The sequence below is a fragment of the Artemia sp. Qi Xiang Cuo genome, chromosome 14 (assembly GCF_049724085.1).
Source record: "Artemia sp. Qi Xiang Cuo chromosome 14, ASM4972408v1, whole genome shotgun sequence".
Classification (NCBI taxonomy): domain Eukaryota; kingdom Metazoa; phylum Arthropoda; class Branchiopoda; order Anostraca; family Artemiidae; genus Artemia; species Artemia sp. Qi Xiang Cuo.
In genome coordinates this window covers 10,950,628-10,971,349 of record NC_142807.1, presented here as the reverse complement: position 1 = coordinate 10,971,349, position 20,722 = coordinate 10,950,628, and the positions used below count along the sequence as shown (strand labels likewise).

At 35.0% G+C, this 20,722-nt stretch overlaps 1 protein-coding gene across 2 annotated transcripts in view; it reads right to left on the bottom strand.

The window, feature by feature from the left end:
* LOC148944121 (E3 ubiquitin-protein ligase Siah1-like) overlaps positions 1-20,722 on the bottom strand; it is a 77,308-nt gene that overhangs the window by 23,810 nt on the left and 32,776 nt on the right. For both annotated transcript variants that reach the window (XM_089100523.1, XM_089100522.1), the window contains exons 3-4: positions 20,227-20,466; positions 8,962-9,154 (exon numbers count right to left, since the gene is read on the bottom strand). In XM_089100523.1, the coding sequence (XP_088956649.1) occupies positions 8,962-9,154; positions 20,227-20,466 (433 nt within the window). The remainder of the gene's footprint in view (positions 1-8,961; positions 9,155-20,226; positions 20,467-20,722) is intronic.

The following is a 20,722-nucleotide window of genomic DNA, read 5'->3' as shown; positions in this document are numbered from 1 at the left end:
CCTGGGAGCTAGATAATTCCACATGGCATCCAATTAAAAATTTTAGATAGTGACTTGATTAAGAATTATAAAAAAAATGAAAAATGCACCTTCAGGTAGACATAATCCATATGGTCCCTAGGACCCCGCATGCAACTGGCGTATTCTTTGAAAGTGCATTTCATAAGCAGCGCTGCCTAAGTAAAGAACGATGTGGGCACAATGTGTTTTTTTATGTTTTTTCTCTATACCCGGGCACTTCGTATCGAAGGAGTTGTCGTAGAAACTTCGAAAAGGGCTCTTTCGATTGGAAATTGGAGTGGCTAGAGCCCTTTTTAATAGTCGAAAAAGATTGGAGGGCAACATCCCCCCACACGCTTATCATTCCCCCAAACACATCCAATCAAAATTTTGAGATAGCCATTTTGTTCAGCGTAGTTGATTTCCAGATAGAAAATATGTCTTTGAGGAGGACACTCCCCCACAACCCTGAGGGTAAGGGTTTTAAGTTATGCCCTGGGGGTATATAAGGATTTTTATAGAATGCGTTGTCGTAGAAACTTCAAACAACCCCCCCCCCCCCACAGCCCTCAGGGAAAGGGTAGTAAGCTATGCCCTGTGGGCGTATAAGGTTTTTATTGAAAAAATAAAACCTTCAAAAGGGCTGATTCAATTGGAAATTGAAAAGGTTAGTGCCTTTTTTAATAGTCGAAAGTGATTTGAGACTGACTAACGCCCCTCTCACGCCCACCATCAAGCACATCCAATCAAAATTTCGAGATATCCATTTTGTTCAACGTAGTTGAAAGTTCTTGAAATTAAGTCTTTTAGGATGATAGCCCCCTCAGAGCCCTCAGTGCAAGGGTTGTAAGTTATGCCCTGGGGGCATATAAAGTTTATATAGAAATTTGTCATAGAAATTTCAAAAAGGGCTCATCTGATTGGAAATTGAAATTTCCCTTCTTAATAGTCGACAGTGAGTGGAGAGTAATTAACCCCCTTCTTCGCCCAGCATTTCCCCAAAAACATTCAATCAAAGTTTAGAGATAGCCATTTTGTTCAGTGTAGTTGAAAGTTCTGGAAATTATTTATGTAAGGATGATTAACCCCCCAGAACCCAAAGGGCATAGATACTAATTTATGCCCTAGGGGCATATACAGTGCTTATAGATAGAGTTGTCGTAAAACTTCAAAAGGAGGTCATTCAATTCGAAATATAGAGGGCTAGTGCCCTTTGTAATAGTCGAAAGTGATTGGAGGGTAACTAACCCTCCTCTCACGCCCACCATTCCTCCAAACACATCCAGGCAATTTTTTCAGATAGCCAGTTTGTTCAACGTAGTAGAAAGTTCAGGAAATTAGGTCTTTGAGAATGACACCCCCCAGCACTCAGGACAAGGGTTGCAAGTTATGGCCTGGGGGCATAAAAGATTTTTATTTAAAGTTTTGTCGTAAAAACTTCAAAAGGGCTCATTTAATAGGAAACTGAAAGGGATAGGGCCATTTTTAATAGTTAAAAGTGATTGGAGAGCGACTACCACCACTCTCAAGCCCACCATTTCCCCAAACACATCCAATCAAAATTTTGAGATAGCCATTTTGTTTAAAGCAGTTGAAAGTTCTGGAAATTCGGTCTTAGAGGATGACAACCACCCTAACAGACCTTAAGGTAAGGGTTGTAATTTATGCCCTGGGGGCATATAAGGTGTTTATGGAAAGCGTTGTCGTTTCCAAAAGGGCTCATTTGATTGGAAATCGAAAGGCCTAGTGCCCTTTTTAGTAGTCGAAAGTATGGGAATGCTTGACATTTTTATAGTAAAGATCGATGTGGGTATAATATATTATTTTTTGTTTTTGTTGTTGCTTTAACCAGGTCGCCTTTTATGGAGGGAGTTGTTGCGTTAACTCCGGCAAAGGCTCGTTCGATCGGATTTAAGAAGGGCTAGTGCTCTTTTTAATAGTCAGAAGTGGTTGAGAAGCATCTTGCCCCCCTCCCACTCCCCCCCTCCCATTTGCCCATTTTGTTTAAAAACTGAGCTTTGCGTCAGGCTTGAATAATAGTGCACTGGGTTATTGATGATTCCTAGCAAGGCATCTCTTATGTTCAAACTTTCGGGACTACTTCTGCTCTAAAAATTTAGCCAAATCAAACTATCTTAAGTGTCTCCAAGCTGTCAAAGAAAGTAAAAAGATTTTTTTGTGAATGGTGTCAAGTTTTCCATTTCAATTCAAGTAAAGGAGATATGAACTAAATTAAATAGGACTATTTGTGTCCAGATTTTTAAAAGGGTGTATGTTGTTAAAAATATCTGAAAAATTTTCTCCAGCATACACATAGCAGGCCAAACTATAAAGTCTTAAAAAACAAAAATATTTAAAGTATTATTTTCTTTTTCGCTGAAAAGACTATGTCAATATAAAACAAACAGAAATTAATTAAAAAAAACTTTTCCCACAAAATAAGTTTTTCACAGAAAAGTAAAGAACTTCATTAAACAAGAAATGAGGAAAAATAAAATCAAATAATCTACCAAGCATGAAACTACCACAAATCAGTATCGATAAATAAATGAAACCCAAAACAAACAGAAATTACAATAATTAACCAATTCTAACTCAAAACGAGCAGAAATTAACATAAGTTGGGCGCCAAACCCCTATGCCTTCCCAAGTCCAGAACAAAATTAGCACTTTTCTGAAACATATAAGTGAATGCGCATTGTTAGTTTAATATACATATACTGAAATTTAGTAATTAAAATGTTAATATTATTTGATTTATTAAAGTTATAAAAGTAAAAACATTTATATTTTTATATTTAATTAATCAGTAGAAAAGGTAGGCAAATCAGCTTGGTAAAATAAGATTCTTGCAACGAATTTAACTATGAGACAGAATGAAGCTTCATCAGCTCTATCAGGTCAAACCAAAAGGATTTTCTGCACTTGAATATTTGTGATTAGCCATTTTTAGAATATTTTTCGATGAACACGAAATCTACAATGGGCTTTCCAAACCAGGTCAAAAGGCGTCCTGGGATTAATTTCGATGATCAAAATTCCTTGTTTTAATCAGCTTGGAGGGCATGTGCTCTGGGCCAAGGGGACGGGGCCTCAGAGCATAAATAATTTTTGTCAAAAAGGTTTAAGTGTCGGAAATAAAATTTTAAAGTCTGATCAGTTCCAAATTTACAGAGCGTAATCTTTGGGCCAATGAAACTTCAACGCAAATATCATTGTGTTCGATTGACCTGAAACTTACAGTGTATACCCTAAGACAAGGAGGTCTGAAAGCCAACAAATTCTCGGTCAAGAGGGCGTAATACCGTTACATGGGCTAAAAAGCTTGAGATTGGTAATACCGGTAGTAGTATTGGTAATACTCATTCGTAATACCAAGAATGGCTGTCGGACAACTATGACGTGGGGTATCAATCGATAGGAAACAAAGTGGAAATGAACATAATGTGCTAACTCTTCTGATCCCTTGGCAACATGCCTTCAAGGTGGAAACACAAATGTGACTTCAAAGATATTTGGGACATTTCACCCATTTCTAACCTATCTAAGCCTAAGCTGCAGAATTTCGGTGAGGCGATGCGAAAGCGATTGAAGGTCTGACTCAGTATAAAAAGGGGTAAGTCCACGGACCGACTCAGTGGGCATATTGGACCTTGTTTGAACTAGGATAGCGCAAAAATTAGTGTTATGCATGATTGAGAACTCAGAGTAGGCAAGTGGCTCCTCTGTCACCTCTAGTCCCAAATACCATGGCCTTCTTTTTAGCAGACAGACAGACATGTCGCAGCGTGTTTGAACTGGAGCTATAAAACAAGACATACGCCAGTCTGTAGCCCCTCGAACACCGAACCAAGCCCCTCAAAAACTTTTTTCGAACCGAAATAGCGCAGGGTTTTCCTTCCGCTGTGATATGGGAGCAAAAGACCCCTCAAGTGGGTCACTAACCATTTATGTAATGGCAGGGCTAAGATTTTCTCATACCCCCCTTAAAGGCTTGGCTATCATTTGCGCTTTACCAAAAACAAAACACAGTTTAAATAGCTTTTCTTTTTTCGTTGTGATTCATATTTTTTTTTTAACTTCAAGGATTCTATTTTTTTTATATTACCATATTTTAGAGAATCAATTTAGTTTCACCAAATCTAGTATGTAATAAATTTCCTTTAATTCTTTCTTCCTGTAAAATACCAATGTATAGAAAATCGGTAGGCGAATCATTTATTGATTCGCTTATTCAAAATATTACTTCACCAAACTAAACAAATTGTTTCAAAAATTACGAACTGAGGTTTTAAAAATTTTCATCTAAGTATTCATTCTCATTACTTAGAATGAAATGGAAGAAAAAAATGAAAAATTGTCCTTTAACGACACTAAAACTAAACTGAAAGTCATCCATGAATTAGTTCTATGAAAATTCGCTTTTTTTCTTTCCTGTTAAGTTGAATAATTTTGGGAGTTTTAGGTTTGATTTTGATGTTTGAAAAAAAAGAGAAAAAAACAAGAAACAAGGATAATTTGTCTTGTTGCTTTCACTTTTTTCAACTAGCTGAAAAACTCTCAAATCTTGGATCCTTAATTATTCTTTTTTTTGGTTATCAAACTATATGTTCGACAAATAGAGTTTACATGCTCACTGATTTATTGTCCAGAGTAAAAATGTCTTTGGTAATGGCAATGATTACGGTTTGTTTATGGTGCAAAAAAAAAGAAACAAAAAGTTTACTTGCAAAAATATTTATGGCAATGGCAAGGATTATGGTATATGCTTGAGAAATAGAGAATTTACTTGTTTTATAAAGTTTATGGTAATAAAAAGGATTACTTTTTATGGTCTACAGTGCAAGAACAGATAAAAAGAGTTTACTTTAAAAATTGTTTATGGTAATAACAAGGATTACGGTATATGGTTTACGGTGCAGGAACAAAGAAACAGATTGTACGTATAAAATATGTTTATGGTTATAACTAGGATTACGGTATATGGTTTACGGTGCAGGAACAAAGAAACAGAATGTACGCATAAAATATGTTTATGGTTATAACTAGGATTACGGTATATGGTTCACGGTGCAGGAACAAAGAAACAGAATATACGCATAAAATATGTTTATGGTTATAATTAGGATTACAGTATATGGTTTACGGTGCAAGCAGAGAGATTTAGAGTTTACTTGTAAAAAATGTTTATGGTAATGATAAGGATTACGGTATATGATTTACAGTGCAGGAACAGAGAAACAGATTGTACGTATAAAATATGTTTATGGTTATAACTAGGATTACGGTATATGGTTTACGGTGCAGGAACAAAGAAACAGAATGTACGCATAAAATATGTTTATGGTTATAACTAGGATTACGGTATATGGTTCACGGTGCAGGAACAAAGAAACAGAATATACGCATAAAATATGTTTATGGTTATAATTAGGATTACAGTATAAGGTTTACGGTGAAAGCAGAGAGATTTAGAGTTTACTTGTAAAAAATGTTTATGGTAATGATAAGGATTACGGTATATGATTTACAGTGCAGGAACAGAGAAATAGAATGTATGTATAAAATATGTTTATGGTTATAACAAGCATTACGGTATATGGTTTACGGTGCAAGTACAGAGAGATATAGAGTTTACTCGTAAGAAATGTTTATAGTAATAGCAAGGATTGTGGAATAAGGTTCATGGTGCAAGAACAGAAAAAATAGAGAGTATATTTTTATGTTAATGACAAGGATTACAGTACATGGTTTACGGTATAAGAAAAGAGAAACAGAGAGTTTACTTACAAAAAACATTTATGGTACTGGCAAGGATTACAGTATGAGATTTGCGGTGCAAGAACAGAAAAACGGAGAATTTACTTGTAAAAAATATATATGGCAATGACAAGGATTACAGTATACGATCTACATTGCGAGAACAAAGATACAGAGAGTTAACTTATTTACTAATTTACTTTACAGAGAGATAACTGATTCGAGTTTGAATCAGATTCGCTTCATTTTTTTATGCAGGAGCCGATTTTATTTGTTCAAGCACAAAGAACACGGAGTTTAAAAATATTTAGAAAAAAAAATTGGTGGAGTCCAACAAGCCTTTTTTATATGAAGAAAGATGTTAGGGATTTTTTTTTATTTTATCTAAAAATAAACGTAAAAAAAATCCGAGAAGTAAAGAACGACATTAAAACCTAAAACAAGCAGAAATAAAGACATAGGCTATAATTTCTGAAAAAATGTTTTGTTTGCTGAAGCCACATTTTTAATGGTGAATTGACAAGTGATTAGCCAATGGTGTCTCTATACATTTGAAAGGAATGAATTGAAAAGGAAAAATGTCTTAATGAAAACTATTGATGTTAAGAAGGGCTATGTGACGTTTTACGGAAGGAAAATTAAAAATCATGTTTCTAACTAGTGTAGAAAATCATTAAAATTCCAAAATTACCGACAAATTCTGTAAAAAATTATCTGCAATCCCAAGGATTCCTTTTTGGCAATTCAACTTGGGCCAAATGAATAACAGATTCGGATCTGTATTTCGAAATAACTCGATTTTGGATTCAGATTTCGGATTTCGATTTAAACTAATAGGAGAAAACGTAAAGCAGATATGAACGTCCCGGGAAGGAACATCTAAAATTCATTTCTTTTAACATCAGCAGACAAATCACAATTAACGCTGGCGAAAATAGTTATTTGTACTAATTATTCTAGGCTGCAGAATATATATTTCCCAGATACCTCCAGCCTTTTTCTCAGTGGATCTATTATTAAAGAATTTGACAAAAAAGCAACGTGACAAAAACAATGAAAGATAAGGTATTCAAAACAAAAAAAAAATACAGAGAGATGTGTAGGCTCTAATCATTCAAATAAAATAATATTTATTCGCATCATATAGTTTATTCACACATTGTTTTCACCTGATACGCAGAGAAAGTGTGAGTTGCTTATGACCAGGTTGGATTATTCTAATACTCCTTAATGTTTTTAATTAATTAATTAAACCTAATTAATTAATCATTCAAGATAATCTCATACTATTCAGATTAATAAATTTTACTTTCTAGATTTATCTACATCTAGAAATAGACTTTTACGTAGAGATAAAAAATCCTACATCTTGGATATTTAGTTGAGTGGTGGAATCATGCGCTACTCCCCTGCCTAGCTTGTGATTTTGTTGATTATGCAACTGGATTCTGGATTTTATTTGAATTATTTTCAGGGGTATTTTTTGTCTTCCCTGTTTCTTCCTGGCCATGGAACCTTACGGGGGAAATTATGTTGTAGCTGATTTGTGTTGTAAATTTATTGACAAATAAAAGAACTCAGATTACTAGTACAATGTCTAACTGATTCATTTTCATATTTATAAACATACAATCACAAAAAGAGACTTAATTCGCAGAAAAAGAGAGTTTACTTGTAAAAAAAAAATTTTGTGATTAAAAACTTTCTTTTCTTTTTACTGCCTTAGAACTTCCTATACGAGAATCAATCAGAGGAATTGAATTTTCGGTTCCTTTTATTGGCTAAAAATTCCTCACAGAAGGTTTTAAACCAAAAAGTTTTTATAAAGACGAGATTAGGTGTATCTGCAGAAATAAGGGATTATATGACTGGCTTACAGAAATACACCACAGGTCTAAACCAATGAAGCTAAGCCATAGTTAGTGCCATAGAATTATAGTTAGACAGCCATTCTTTTTTTTGTCTATGCTTACGTATTGGTGAAACTTTAATTAGATCTAGGAGATATTTATGGACTGCCCCGTCAAAACTGATCACAATGAAAGTAAAAGCAACGACTATAATAAAGAAAAGCTCGTCCAAGGCAAAATGTGTGATGTTTAAAAGAGATATAGGGCGCGTTTTGTTCTTGGTCTCTTCGAGACATATCTTAGGAGATATTACAACGAGTTTAAATATCCCTCAGAATGTTCGATTTTAATGACGTCAGAATGACCTCCCTTGCTGTCACCGGTTACACGTTCAAAAGTGGGCGGTGCCTCAAGGAAATATAAGGAAACTCAATTATCCTCCCTTTCAAATACATTTTTTGATTTGCGACTAAATGGACCCCCCCCCCCCAAAAAAAAACAAAAAAAACAAAAAAAAACTGAGGAATGTTCTGACTTCTTTAAAAAGAACTTTAATAATAAAAAGAGCATTTTATGCATCAATTTTCTAAAATTTCTAGATGATAAGAATCTATTCACACATGATTATAAGCACTAATTCAAATATTTTAATTACAGAGAAACAAAGAACAAAATTATTTAAAAAGTCCATTTTTGAGCTTATAAAAAAAAATGTAAAAGCGTTTCACTGGTCTTACAGAATTACAAACACCTACACACAAGAGCAAATTAAGCAACTATTGATTTTTCAGAAAATCTAGAGAAGTAGATGGCGATATTGGGGCCACACAGTCAATACTGGCAATGACAGGCTCCCCCATGATTCTTGGTGCTAGGTCCACCTGGTATAAGACGTGAAAACGGAGTAAAGCGACCCTTGGCCAATACCTTGAGAAGGATGCTAAACTGGTGGGAAAACTTTGATAGGTTTATGGCCGCAAGCTCTTCAGAGGTCGTGGCGAGGCACCGTTGTAGCCTTTTGGGCAAGCAAGCGTACGAGAAACTAAGTCAAAGTTTAGAAACTTTTCGTTCTTATCGAGGGCTTTCCATTTCTATTTAAAGAGCCTGTCAGGCTTTGAAAAATTTACATTTTGAAAAGGTATTTATCTCTCCGGAAATGTGGTTACGTCAAGTATATACGTTATTTACGTCAGAAAATACGTCATTGTGATACGTCAGAAAAATAATCGACACAATCTCAATGGACATACGCCATATGACGTGCGCCACGAAAATGTAACTAAAGGGTTCTTTTACACACGCAAGATTAGAAGTGTAATCTTTTTTTCTCTCTTATAAAAGGCTGTAATACCTGTAGGCAAATCCTTCCGCTTGTTTTTTTGTTCCTATAAGTTGAACGATTGCGAAAAACTGCTGATGTCCATCAAATTTCTCCTGTTTTTCAAGCACAAGCATGAAATGATGCCCAAAACAGGATTGCATCATAACCCAATCAACAGCACCAGGCAAATTTATGTCAGTCGCTAGAAAAACGATATCTTCCCCTGAAAAAAATGGAATAAAGATAAAGTGTTCATTACTGGACTGGCCAGAGTATAATGTGCCTGCAAAAATTGCATAAAGTGCAGTTACACAGAGGCAGGGCTGTATCCAGAATTTTTTCAGGGGGGGAAGGGGGTACAAAAGAAAACTAAAAAAAAAACAAAAAAATTTGTTTATATCCATTTTTGTTACGATTTTACGGGTCAGACAAACATTTCAGTGGAGGGAGGAGGAACCCTAACCCACCCTGGATACAAAACAATCTTTCTCAAATTTACTCTCCCCTCTGACTAAAAATGTACAAAAAAATTGTCTTTTTTTACAACAAGCACGAAATGATACCCAAAACAGGGCTGTATCAACAGCATCCCATAAATTTATGTCAGCTGCTAGAAAAATAAGAAGAGCGAAAAGGGGAGCGGAATCGATAAAAGATTTAAGTGGTCAATACTGAGGCGGTCAAAACAGTCACCTAACAAGTCTATAAACACACTGGAAAATATTAAATAGGAGCTTCCGGGGAGGGTGTAAAGAAGGAGGCTTTGAATAGATTGGAATGGAGGATGAGCGTGAGTAGCGTGTTGGTCTCAGTCGGCTTGGTGCTGAGGTGAGTTGTTAGTAGTAGTAGAATATTAAATAAAAATATTCACTATTTAGTTTTATTTTGATCAACCAATCAGAAGGTGGAAAAACATATCCATATTTTTATATGCTTTCTTCTTTGCTTAAGCGGGGAGAATGTTTAAAATAGATCTCATATTACAAATGCACGTCAAAGAAAGTATATAGCCTGGTTTTCGACAGGAAAATAGTTTTTGGTTATTTTTTGGCATAGATCCTTATTTTTATAAAATCCCATTTTGAATGAATAGATTCAAGAATGAATCAAGTTTAGTTACATAAGGCGTCGTTACATAAAAGCGTTAAAAACGTAACCAAGCAAATTAAGTTCGCCCCTTCGCTAGATCTTCAAAATACTTCTTTTTGGTAATCCATTGAAGAAATGCCCTTTTTCGTATTTTTCATTGCAAAAAAAAACAAAAAAAAAACAACCAAATTGCCCCCCCCCCATCCCTGGATTTTTAATAATACAATTTTCCCGTCCCAACTGCTTCGTATCAAAAATAGGTAAAACAAAAGTGAAAAAAATATGACCTCCCCCTCATAACAAAGCTCCCGAACTCATAATTTAGTGGAAAACGATAAGGAGGCTAGCTTTGGTTTTTGAAGTCTGAGATTTTCGGAGTCTCCATATTCATCAAAACAAGAAGAAGGAGAAGAAACATTCGGTTAGTCGTGTTTTAGTACAGTGGATTTTCTCTTAGCTTGATAATACGGGACTTGAGTTCGAACTCAGCTGCAGTAACACATTAAAGAACCGACGAAAGGACCTTAGTATTCAAGAAGCGTTGTTGATCCAATTCCAATAGGTTCACAAACTTTCAGTTTCTAGGAGCTTTTCTAGGAGGTTTTCTAGTTTCTAGGAGGTTTCGCTCATTCTTTGCTCTTAAACCACATTCGGACTCTAGTTAAAAAGGTTAAACATGACCGTGCCCATGAATTGACTTAAAGGATGATGTTAAGCTAAAAAATTTCGGTGCAGTTAAGAGGAGGGCAGATTAGAGAGGGCCATAATCTTCAGAAATTAATGGGGCCATATACCTTATTTATTTATGCGTCGTTTATTGCCGGACAATATACCCTGCTCGTCCAAGTTTCATGTGATAATATTCCTTATATGTAGTATTTGATGAATTGCCGAATAAAGATTTCTTCAAAATTGGCTGTTTTGTTCAGCACACTATCAACCTTATCTGTCAGATATATTTGTATGTCTAACCACCCTAATATAATGAAATAACGCAAAAAGGTCTTTTTCTACGGGTATACCGTAGGTGAAAGAGGTTGTGTCCTCTAGCCTTATTTTCAACCATCTTAGACAGTTAAATGTCCTGTCAATCTAATTTAAGGTGTATTGCGACCAGCTTTCAGATTTCTAAGACCATGCCCTTTTTGTTAAATCAGGAGGAGCAACGTCATATATAATCTTTCGAAGGGTGAACTTCTCCCCTGGTATTCGTCTGTGGCGAAAAAAATTAATTACAAGCTAATTTTGATTAAAACAATATGTTAAATTTTGAACATGTACGACATCTATAAAAGACTATAATAAGCCGAATGGACAAAGTTATACTAAGAACGGCGCACGATTTTAGGCTTTAAATCCTTGAAATTTGTTTTCATTCGATGTTTATTGATTTTATTGAGCGGTGCTTATTGATTTTATAGTGGCAAATTTTTCCATGAGTTGAAAAAGTTCATCATAGGCAGCACAATATCGCTTTTTAAGTAAAGAGCAATGTGGGCACAATGTTTTATTTAATTATTTTTTTGTTTAGACCAGGGCACTTCGTATCGAAGGAGTTGCATAAACTTCAAAATGGGCTTATCCGATTGGAAATTGAAGTAGCTAGTGCCCTTTTTAATAGCAACTAACCCGCCTCCCACGCTCGCCATTTCTCCAAACACATCCAATCAAAATTTTGAGATAGCCATTTTGTTCAACGTAATTAAAAGGTCAAGAAAATATGTCTTTGAGGATGCAAGCCCCCCTCCCCTCCCAAAGCCCTCAGGGCAAGGGTTGTAAGTTATGCCTTGGGAGCATATAAGGTATATACAGGACGGGTGACGTAGAAACCTCGGAGGGGGCTCATTGGATTGCTAATCAGAAGTTTTAGTGCCCTTTTTGAGATTCAGAGTGATTGGAGGGTGGACACCCCCCCCACACCCACACACACCTCGTATTTTCCCGAAATGCATCTGATAGAAATTTTGAGATGGCCATTTTTTGTCTTATAAACTTCGAAAAGAGCTCATTCGATTAGACATTGAAAGGGCTAGTGCCCTTTTTAATAGTCAAAAGTGATTGGAGGGCAATAACCCCCCTCCCACGCACCACTATTTCCCCAAAACACACCCAATCAAAATCTTGAGATGGCCATTTTGTTCATCTTAGTTAAAAGGTCTGGAAATTATGTCTTTGAGAATGACAACCCCCCCCCCACAGCCCTCAGGGCAAAGACTGTAAGTTATGCCGTAGGGGCTATATATATATATATATATATATATATATATATATATATATATATATATATATATATATATATATATATATATATATATATATATATATATATATATATATATATATATATATATATATATATATATATATATATATATATATATATATATATATATATATATATATATATATATATATATATATATATATATATATATATATATATATATATATATATATATATATATATATATATATATATATATATATATATATATATATATATATATATATATATATATATATATGATATATATATATATATATATATATATATATATATATATATATATATATATATATATATATATATATATATATATATATATATATATATATATATATATATATATATATATATATATATATATATATATATATATATATATATATATATATATATATATATATATATATATATATATATAGAAAGGGTGATTGCAAAAATTTCGGAATGGACTCATTTGATTGGAAATCAGATGTTCTAATGTCCTTTTTAAGATTCAGTGATCGGAGGGTGGATACTCCCCCCCCCCCAAACCTCGTATTTTCTCGAAATGTATCTGATAGAAATTTTGAGATGGTCATTTGTTGTCGTAGAAAACTCAAAAAAGCTCATTCGATTGGATATTGAAAGGGCTAGTGCTCTTTCCAATATTCCAAAGTGACCTGAGGGCAACAAAACCCCGCTCTCACGCTCACCATTTCCCCAAACACATCCAATCAAAAATTTTGAGATATTCATTTTTTTCAACGTAGTTGAAAGGCCCAGAAATCATGTCTTTGGGGATGACCCCCCCCCCAAAGCCCTCAGGGCAAGGGTCTTAAGTTATGCCCTGGGGGATATAAGGTATATACAGAAAGGGTGATCGTTATATGCTACCAATAGTCCAAAAATCATATAACAGTGCCTTTGTGGTGGACACAATCCCCCATAGTCCATTGGCAAAAGTTGTAAGTTATGCCCGGGGCATATAAGGTCTTTATGGAACCAGTAGTCGTATAAACATTGGATCGGATGGAGCTCATCCGATTGGAAGTCGGAAGTTTTAGTGCCCTTTTTAAGATTCAAAAGTGAATGGAGGGACTTCAGCCCCCCCCCCCCAAGCCGATCAATCCCCATAACACATCCGATCGAAATTTTAAGAGAGCTATTTTGTTCAGCATTGTTTCAAGTTCCAGTATTGGGGATGTCAACCTCCCCATAGTCCTCAGGACAAGGGGTGTAAGTTAAGCAATTCGTTTGTTGCTTACACATATTATATGTTATTGAGAAAGGTATGCATGTTTGAACTTCACTTTTCAAGTGAACGAAGGGCATTCAGGTTAGACTTTCAGAGAATGTTGAGGGGAGTGTTGAACTAAATCAAAACACATTATGTGTATACGGATTGTCAAAAGGGTACAACACAGGAATAACTGAGTATATTAATTTAGAAAACTCAGAAAATGATAAGGGAGATGATCAAAAAGGCAATATTTTCATGATATCAATACTACTACAACTACCACCACTTCTACTACCACACTGCTTCATTTACAGTATTAAGGGAAAACTAAATCAAAAGACGTTATGTGCGTGCACATTGTCAAAAAAGCACATATCAAGTTTTGATTTGTAAATTAAAATTAAGTTGAAACTTTCGGAGAATACTTAAAGGGGGAGATCTTCTCACCAAAAGGCAATATGTGCACACTACTGCTAATATTATTGTTACTGCTACATTTACTACTTCTACCGCAATTACTTGTAGGGCTAAGAGCAACGAGGAAAAAATTTCAAGAAGTATATGAACATACAGCTTATCGGCAATGTCATAGCAATGGCTAATTGTATTAAGTTGAAACTTCCAGGACTTGATGATAGGGATGTTCAACTTGCCAAAAGGCAATAGATTAATACTACTGCTGCTAGCAGTACTACCGCAATTCAATACTATTACAGGCAGCACAATCGCGCTGCCTAAGTAAAGAACGATGTTGGCACAATGTGTTATTTTTTTTCTTTATTTAGATCTGGGCACTTCGTATCGAAGGAGTTGTCGTAGAAACCTCGAAAAGGGCTCATTCGATTAGAAATTGAAGAGGCTTGTGCGCTTATTAATAGTCAAAAGTGATTGGATGGCAACTAACACCCCTTCCACGCCCACCATTTCCCCGAATACAAACACTCAAAATTTTGAGATAGCCAATTTGTTCAGCGTAGTTGATTTCCAGATAGAAATTATGTTTTTGAGGAGGAGACTCCTCCACAACCCTAAGGGTAAGGGTTGTAAGTTATGCCCTGGGGGCATATAAGTTTTTTTTTTATGGAAAGCGTTGTTATAGAAACTTCAAGAAAGGCTCATTGGATTGGAAATTCAAAAGGCTAGTGCCCTTTCTAATAGTTGAAAGTGATTGGAGGGCAACTCAGCCCCCTCTCGCGCCCACCTTTTCCCCAACCCCATCTAATCAAAATTTTGAGATAGCCATTCTGTTCAACGTAGTTGAAAAGTTCTGGAAATTAGGTCTTTGAAGATGACAACCCCCCATAGACCTCAGGGCAAGGGTTGTAAGTTATGCACTTGGGGCAGATAAGGTTTTTATAGAAAGCGCTGTCGTAGACTTCAAAAAGGGCTTATTTGATTGAAAATTGAAATGGCTAGTGCCCTTTTTAATAGTCGAAAGTGATTGGAAGGCAACTAACACCCCTTCCACGCCCACCATTTATACAAACATATCCAATCAAAATTTTGAGATAGCCATTTTCTTCAAAGTAGTCGAAAGGTCCGGAAATTATATCTTTGAGGATTACACTCCCCCCAAAGTCCTCAGGGTAAGGGTTGTAAGCTATACCCTGGGGGCATATAAGGTTTTTTATTGAAAGCTTTGTCGTAGAAACTTGAAAAAGAGCTCATTCGATCGGACATTAAAAGGGCTAGTGCCTTTTTTAATAGTCGAAAGTGATTTGAGGGCAACTACCCCCCCTCTCACGCCAACCTTTTCCCTAAAGATATCCAATCAAAACTTTTAGATGGCCATTTTGTTCAACTAGTTAACAGTCTTAGAAATTAGGTCACTGAAGACTACAACCCCATCAGAGCCCTTGGGGCAAGAGTTGTAAGTTATGCCCTGGGGCATATAAGCTTTTTATAGATAGTGAAGTTCTAGAAACTTCAAAAAAGACTCATTCGATTGGAAATTAGAAGGGCTTGTGTCCTTTTTAACAGTCGAAAGTGATTGGAGATAACAAACCCCCCTCTCACGCCCACCTTTTCCCTAAACACATCCAATCAAAATTTTTAGATAGCCATTTTGTTCATCCTAGTTAAAAGTTTTAGAAATTAGGTCTTTGAGGACGATAACCCCATCAGAGCCCTTGGGGCAAGAGTTGTAAGTTATGCCCTGGGGCATATAAGCTTTTTATAGATAGTGAAGTTCTAGAAACTTCAAAAAAGACTCATTCGATTGGAAATTAGAAGGGCTTGTGCCCTTTTTAACAGTCGAAAGTGATTGGAGATAACTAACACCCCTCTCACACCCACCTTTCCCCAAACACATTCAATCAAAATTTTGAGATAGCCATTTTGTTCGACGTAGTTAAAAAGTCCGGAAATTATGTTTTTGAGGATGGAACTTCCACCACAGCCCTCATGGCAAGGGTTGTAAGTTATGCCCTGAGGGGATATAAGTTTTTTTTTCATAGAAAGTGTTGTCGCAGAAAATTCAAAAAGGAATCGTTCGATTGGAAATTGAAACTGCTAGTGCCCTTTTTAATAGTCGAAGTGATTGGAGGGCAACTAACCCGCTCTCACGCCCACCATTTCCCCAAACACATCCAATCAAAATTTTGAGATAGCAATTTTCTTCAACGTAGTTGAAAGTTCTGGAAATTAGATCTTTGAATATGACAACCCCCCTACCTCCCCCACCCTCAGGGCCAGGATTGTAAGTTATGCCCTGGGGGCATATAAGGTTTTTATTGAAAACGTTGTCGTAGAAACTTCAAAAGGACTCATTCGATTGGAAATTGAAAGGGCTAGTGCCTTTTTTCATAGTTGAAAGTGATAGGAGAGCAACTAACGCCCCTCTCACGCCCACCATTTCCCCGAACACATTCAATCAACATTTTGAGATAGCCGTTTTGTTTAACGTAGTTGAAAGTTTCGAAATTAAGCCTTTGAGGATGACAACCCCCTCACAGCCCTCAGGGTAAGGGTTGTAATTTACGCCCTGGGGGCATATAAGGTATTTATAGAAAGCGTTGTCGTAGACACTCAAAAAGGGCTCATTCGATTGGAAATTGAAAGGTCTAGTGCCCTTTTTAATAGTCGAAAGTGACTGGAAGGCTTGACATTTTTATAGTCAAGATCGGTGTGGGTGCAATGTATTATTATTATTTTTTTTTTAGACCAGGCCACTTCGTATCGAAGGAGTTGCGTAGGAACTTTGAAAAGGGCTCATTCGATTGAAAATAGAAAGAGCTAATGCCCTTTTTAACAGTCGAAAGTGATTGGAGGGCAACTAGTCGCCCTCCTACTCCCACCCTCCCATTTGCCCATTTTGTTTAAAAACTAAATGCTGCCTTAAGATTAAATCAAAATGCACTGTGTTAATGCTAATTCCCAATAAGACATCTCAGCAGCATCCCAAGAACGACTTATGGTATTGTGTTCAAACTTTCGGCTACTTCTGCTCTTAAAATTTAACAAAATCAAAATAGCGTAAGTGTACCCAAGCTATCAAAGAAAGTAAACAGATTTTTTCTGCGAATAGTATCAAGTTTTCTATTTCAGATCAACTAGAGGAGGTATGAAACTAAATTAAACACTACTATTTGTGTTCAGATTTTTAAAAGGGTGTATGTTGCTAAAAATTGCTGAAAAATTTTCTCCAGTATACAAATAGCAGGTCAAACTATAAAGTATTAAATAGAACGAAAGGATTTAAAGTATTATTTTCTTTTTCCCTGAAAAGACTATGTCAATATAAAACATACAGAAATTAATAAAAAAAAACTTTTTCCGCAAAATAAGTTTTTTAAAGAAACGTAAAGAACTTCAGAAAACCAAAAATGAGCAAAAATAAAATCAAATAATCTACCAAGCGTGAAACTACTACAAATCAGCATCGATAAATAAATGAAACCAAAAACGAACAAAAATTACAATAAATAACCGATTCAAACTCAAAACAAATAGAAATTAACATGAGTAGGGCTCAAAACCCATATGGCTTCCCAAGGCCAGAACATAATTTGCAATTTACTGAAAAAAATACAAATGAATGTGCATTGTCAGTTTAATATACATATACCGAAATTTAGTAATTAAAGTGTTAATATTATTTGATTTATTAAAGTTATAGAAGTAAAAACATTTAATTTTTCTTAATTAATTACTAGTGATATCAATACTACTACTGTAATTACTATTATAACCATGCCTAAGGGCATGAAGGTGAATTTTTCAAGAAATTTTGGTGGGAAGATGAACTAAATCAGAACACACAGATGAACTAAATCATTACTGCTGCTGCCACTAAAGCCTAGGCTACTATTATCAATTCTACACCTACTACTACTACTACTACTACTGCTATTAAAATTAAGGATTGAATAATTAAGGCGATAAATTTGGGATATACAGAAACTGTATAGACCAAATTTAAAACACACTATGCCCATACAGGTTGTCAAGCAGACACATAAGAAATGCTTCAGGACCGGTTGATGGTATATATTAAGTTGAAACTTTCCGCGTTTGTTGAAGGGGATGTTGAAGAAACCAAAGGTGCTATGCCCATACTGCTACTAATGCTGCTACAACTATGCTACTGCGCAAGCTTAGTGTACCCAGGTTGTCAAAGAGCATAGATAGAATTTTTTGGAAAAGATATTAAGTTTTACTTTTCAGGTCAACTTGAGGAGGTATAAACTTAAATTAAACAAGATTATTTGTGTCAGAATTAAAAATTATTGAACAAGTTTCTTCAACATTCAAATAGCAAACCAAACCTCGGATTCTAATAGAAAAAAAAAATCAAAAAGATAAAAAATATTATTTTTTCCATGAAAAAGACTATGTCAATAAAAAACGAACAGAAATTAATTTAAAATTTTTTCCACAAAACAAGTTTTTCAAGGAAAAGTGAAGAGCTCCACTAAGCCAAAAATAAACAGAAATAAAGTCAAATAGCCTTCCAAAGCGTAAACTACCACAGATCACCATCAACAAATAAATGAAACTCAAAACGAACAGATATTACAATAAATAACCGAGTCAAACACAAAACGAGCAAAAATTAACATGAGTAGGGCTGACAAGTGACAACCCCCATGCCTTCTCAAGACCAGATCCTAATTTGCACTTTACTGAAAACAAAATACATCTAAAATGTTTTCATTTTTTTTTTACTTTAATTAATAAATAATTCTTGTAAACTTTAAGAAACAAATATCAGTAGATGCAATTAAACTGACAATCCACGGTAATTTTTTTTTAATTTTTAATTTTTTTTTTTTTTTTATTTTTTTTTTTTTGTAAAGTGCTACCCATTGACCATCCTTTAAGTCATGGTTTAGTGTTACCCATTATAAGCTCTATCCCGCCAACTGGTGTCTATTACATTTAATTATCTATATGACATCATTAAACCTTGTGAATGTTATGATTCGCCGACTGTACCACGGAAACGTGATATTGCATTAGTATTATCTATTAAATATTGCATATTTAATAAAATATTTAGCTTAGCTATCAAATTTTTTGGGTTGATGATAAAAACTTTTGCCAATTTGTTTGCAATAGTTTAGTTACTGCGTCTTAGAGCCTAGTAAAGAGCGTACCAGGTTTTCAATACTGGCTGTGCTACCAAAAAATGCACTTTTTGACAAAAAGTGCAAGTTTATCTAGTGGTATCATTTTTTACAAAGCTGCTTTTTGAAGCAAATATCCCCAGGAGCACCTTTGAAACTCATATGGTCAAAATTTAGTCATAGTACATGACGACATTTCAGGAAATTAGGTAACAGAATCATCAAATATGACATCATATCCCAGAGAAGCAACTTTTCAAAGATACGTGTGGTGTATTATCTTGTGAAAAGACAAGAGTGTTATATCATCTTGTATATTAAGATACAGCATTTGTCAAAAATGTATATTATTTTTACGTTATGTTGCTTTAAATAAAACACGTAGCTATAAAAATTAGCCTTCAGATGAGTTCTTGAATATCTTTTTATGATGTTTCAGTACCACACTAACTACGAAGAAAAAAAAAGAGAAAAAGGAGACACGAAAAAGAAAAAAGAAAAAAGGCCGAGAAAAAGAAGAAAAATTAATTTTCCTTGTTCCTCAACATGGGAAGTACAATTCTTCTTGATGAGATTTTCGGCTATGGTGATTCATTGATGAAATTGTTGATTAATGATCCATACAGTGACATGGTTCGGCTTTAAACGGTAATTCTTCCTCACTTGACAGTTCCTTTTTTTTCAAAACACGTTTTCAAATTTTCATTTACTACGGGCAGTTCGTTCTTTACTAATTTGCAGCTTATTTAGACCACTGCCTGATCGCTTAGTCAGAATAAATTTATTCATCGATAACTAAATCCCCCAAGTTCACAAGAGAGGTGAAACGATAGGAATTGGGACCAATTTTCATTCTTGTTCCAGTCTATGAACAAATAAGACATTAAACAAATTTAAAATAAAAACACAAAAGATGGCAATAAAAAATTTCGTCACATATTTACAACAGACTCTTTAAGAACATATTACTGTTTACTTTGTGTGCACTTTTATCCGGGTTGCAGCGGTAGCTAGCAACCTAGTAAGAGGCGATCACGTCCAATGTTAAGAAATATAAAAACCCCTAACTCCTAAAAAAAGAGTCAGGTCAAATTTATAAACTAGGCCTATCAAATCCTTGACTTATCCCTTACCTTGTAGAGTTGTGATTGATCTATGTTGTTGTAATAGATGAGGCATAACCATTTCTAAAGAGCCTTGCCATTTACAAGAGGCACCAGGACATGGACAGGAATAAGGTCGAAACTCACAGACTTCTTCGTGTTCTGGTTTGTCAGTATGAAGCATACTGGCTGTACACCCTGAATTAGCATACTTGCATGGGAAAAAGACGGTGCTTGCCACTCTTTCCATTGCTAAGTTCCGTATGTTTCCTATAAAAATGTTTGCATAAGCAATAGTTTGCTGTACAAAACGCACCGCCAAATATTTGAACCGTATAAATGGGGTGCTTGAAAATCTTTCCATTGCTAAGTTCCGTATGATTCCTACAAAAATCTTTTTTTAAGCATTTATTTGACGCATAAAACACACCGTAAAAACTTTATACAATACAAGTTCAAGTTTTTTTAATTTCTCACTAAATCACTACAAGGACAAAATAACACTTTTACAATATGAATCAATTGG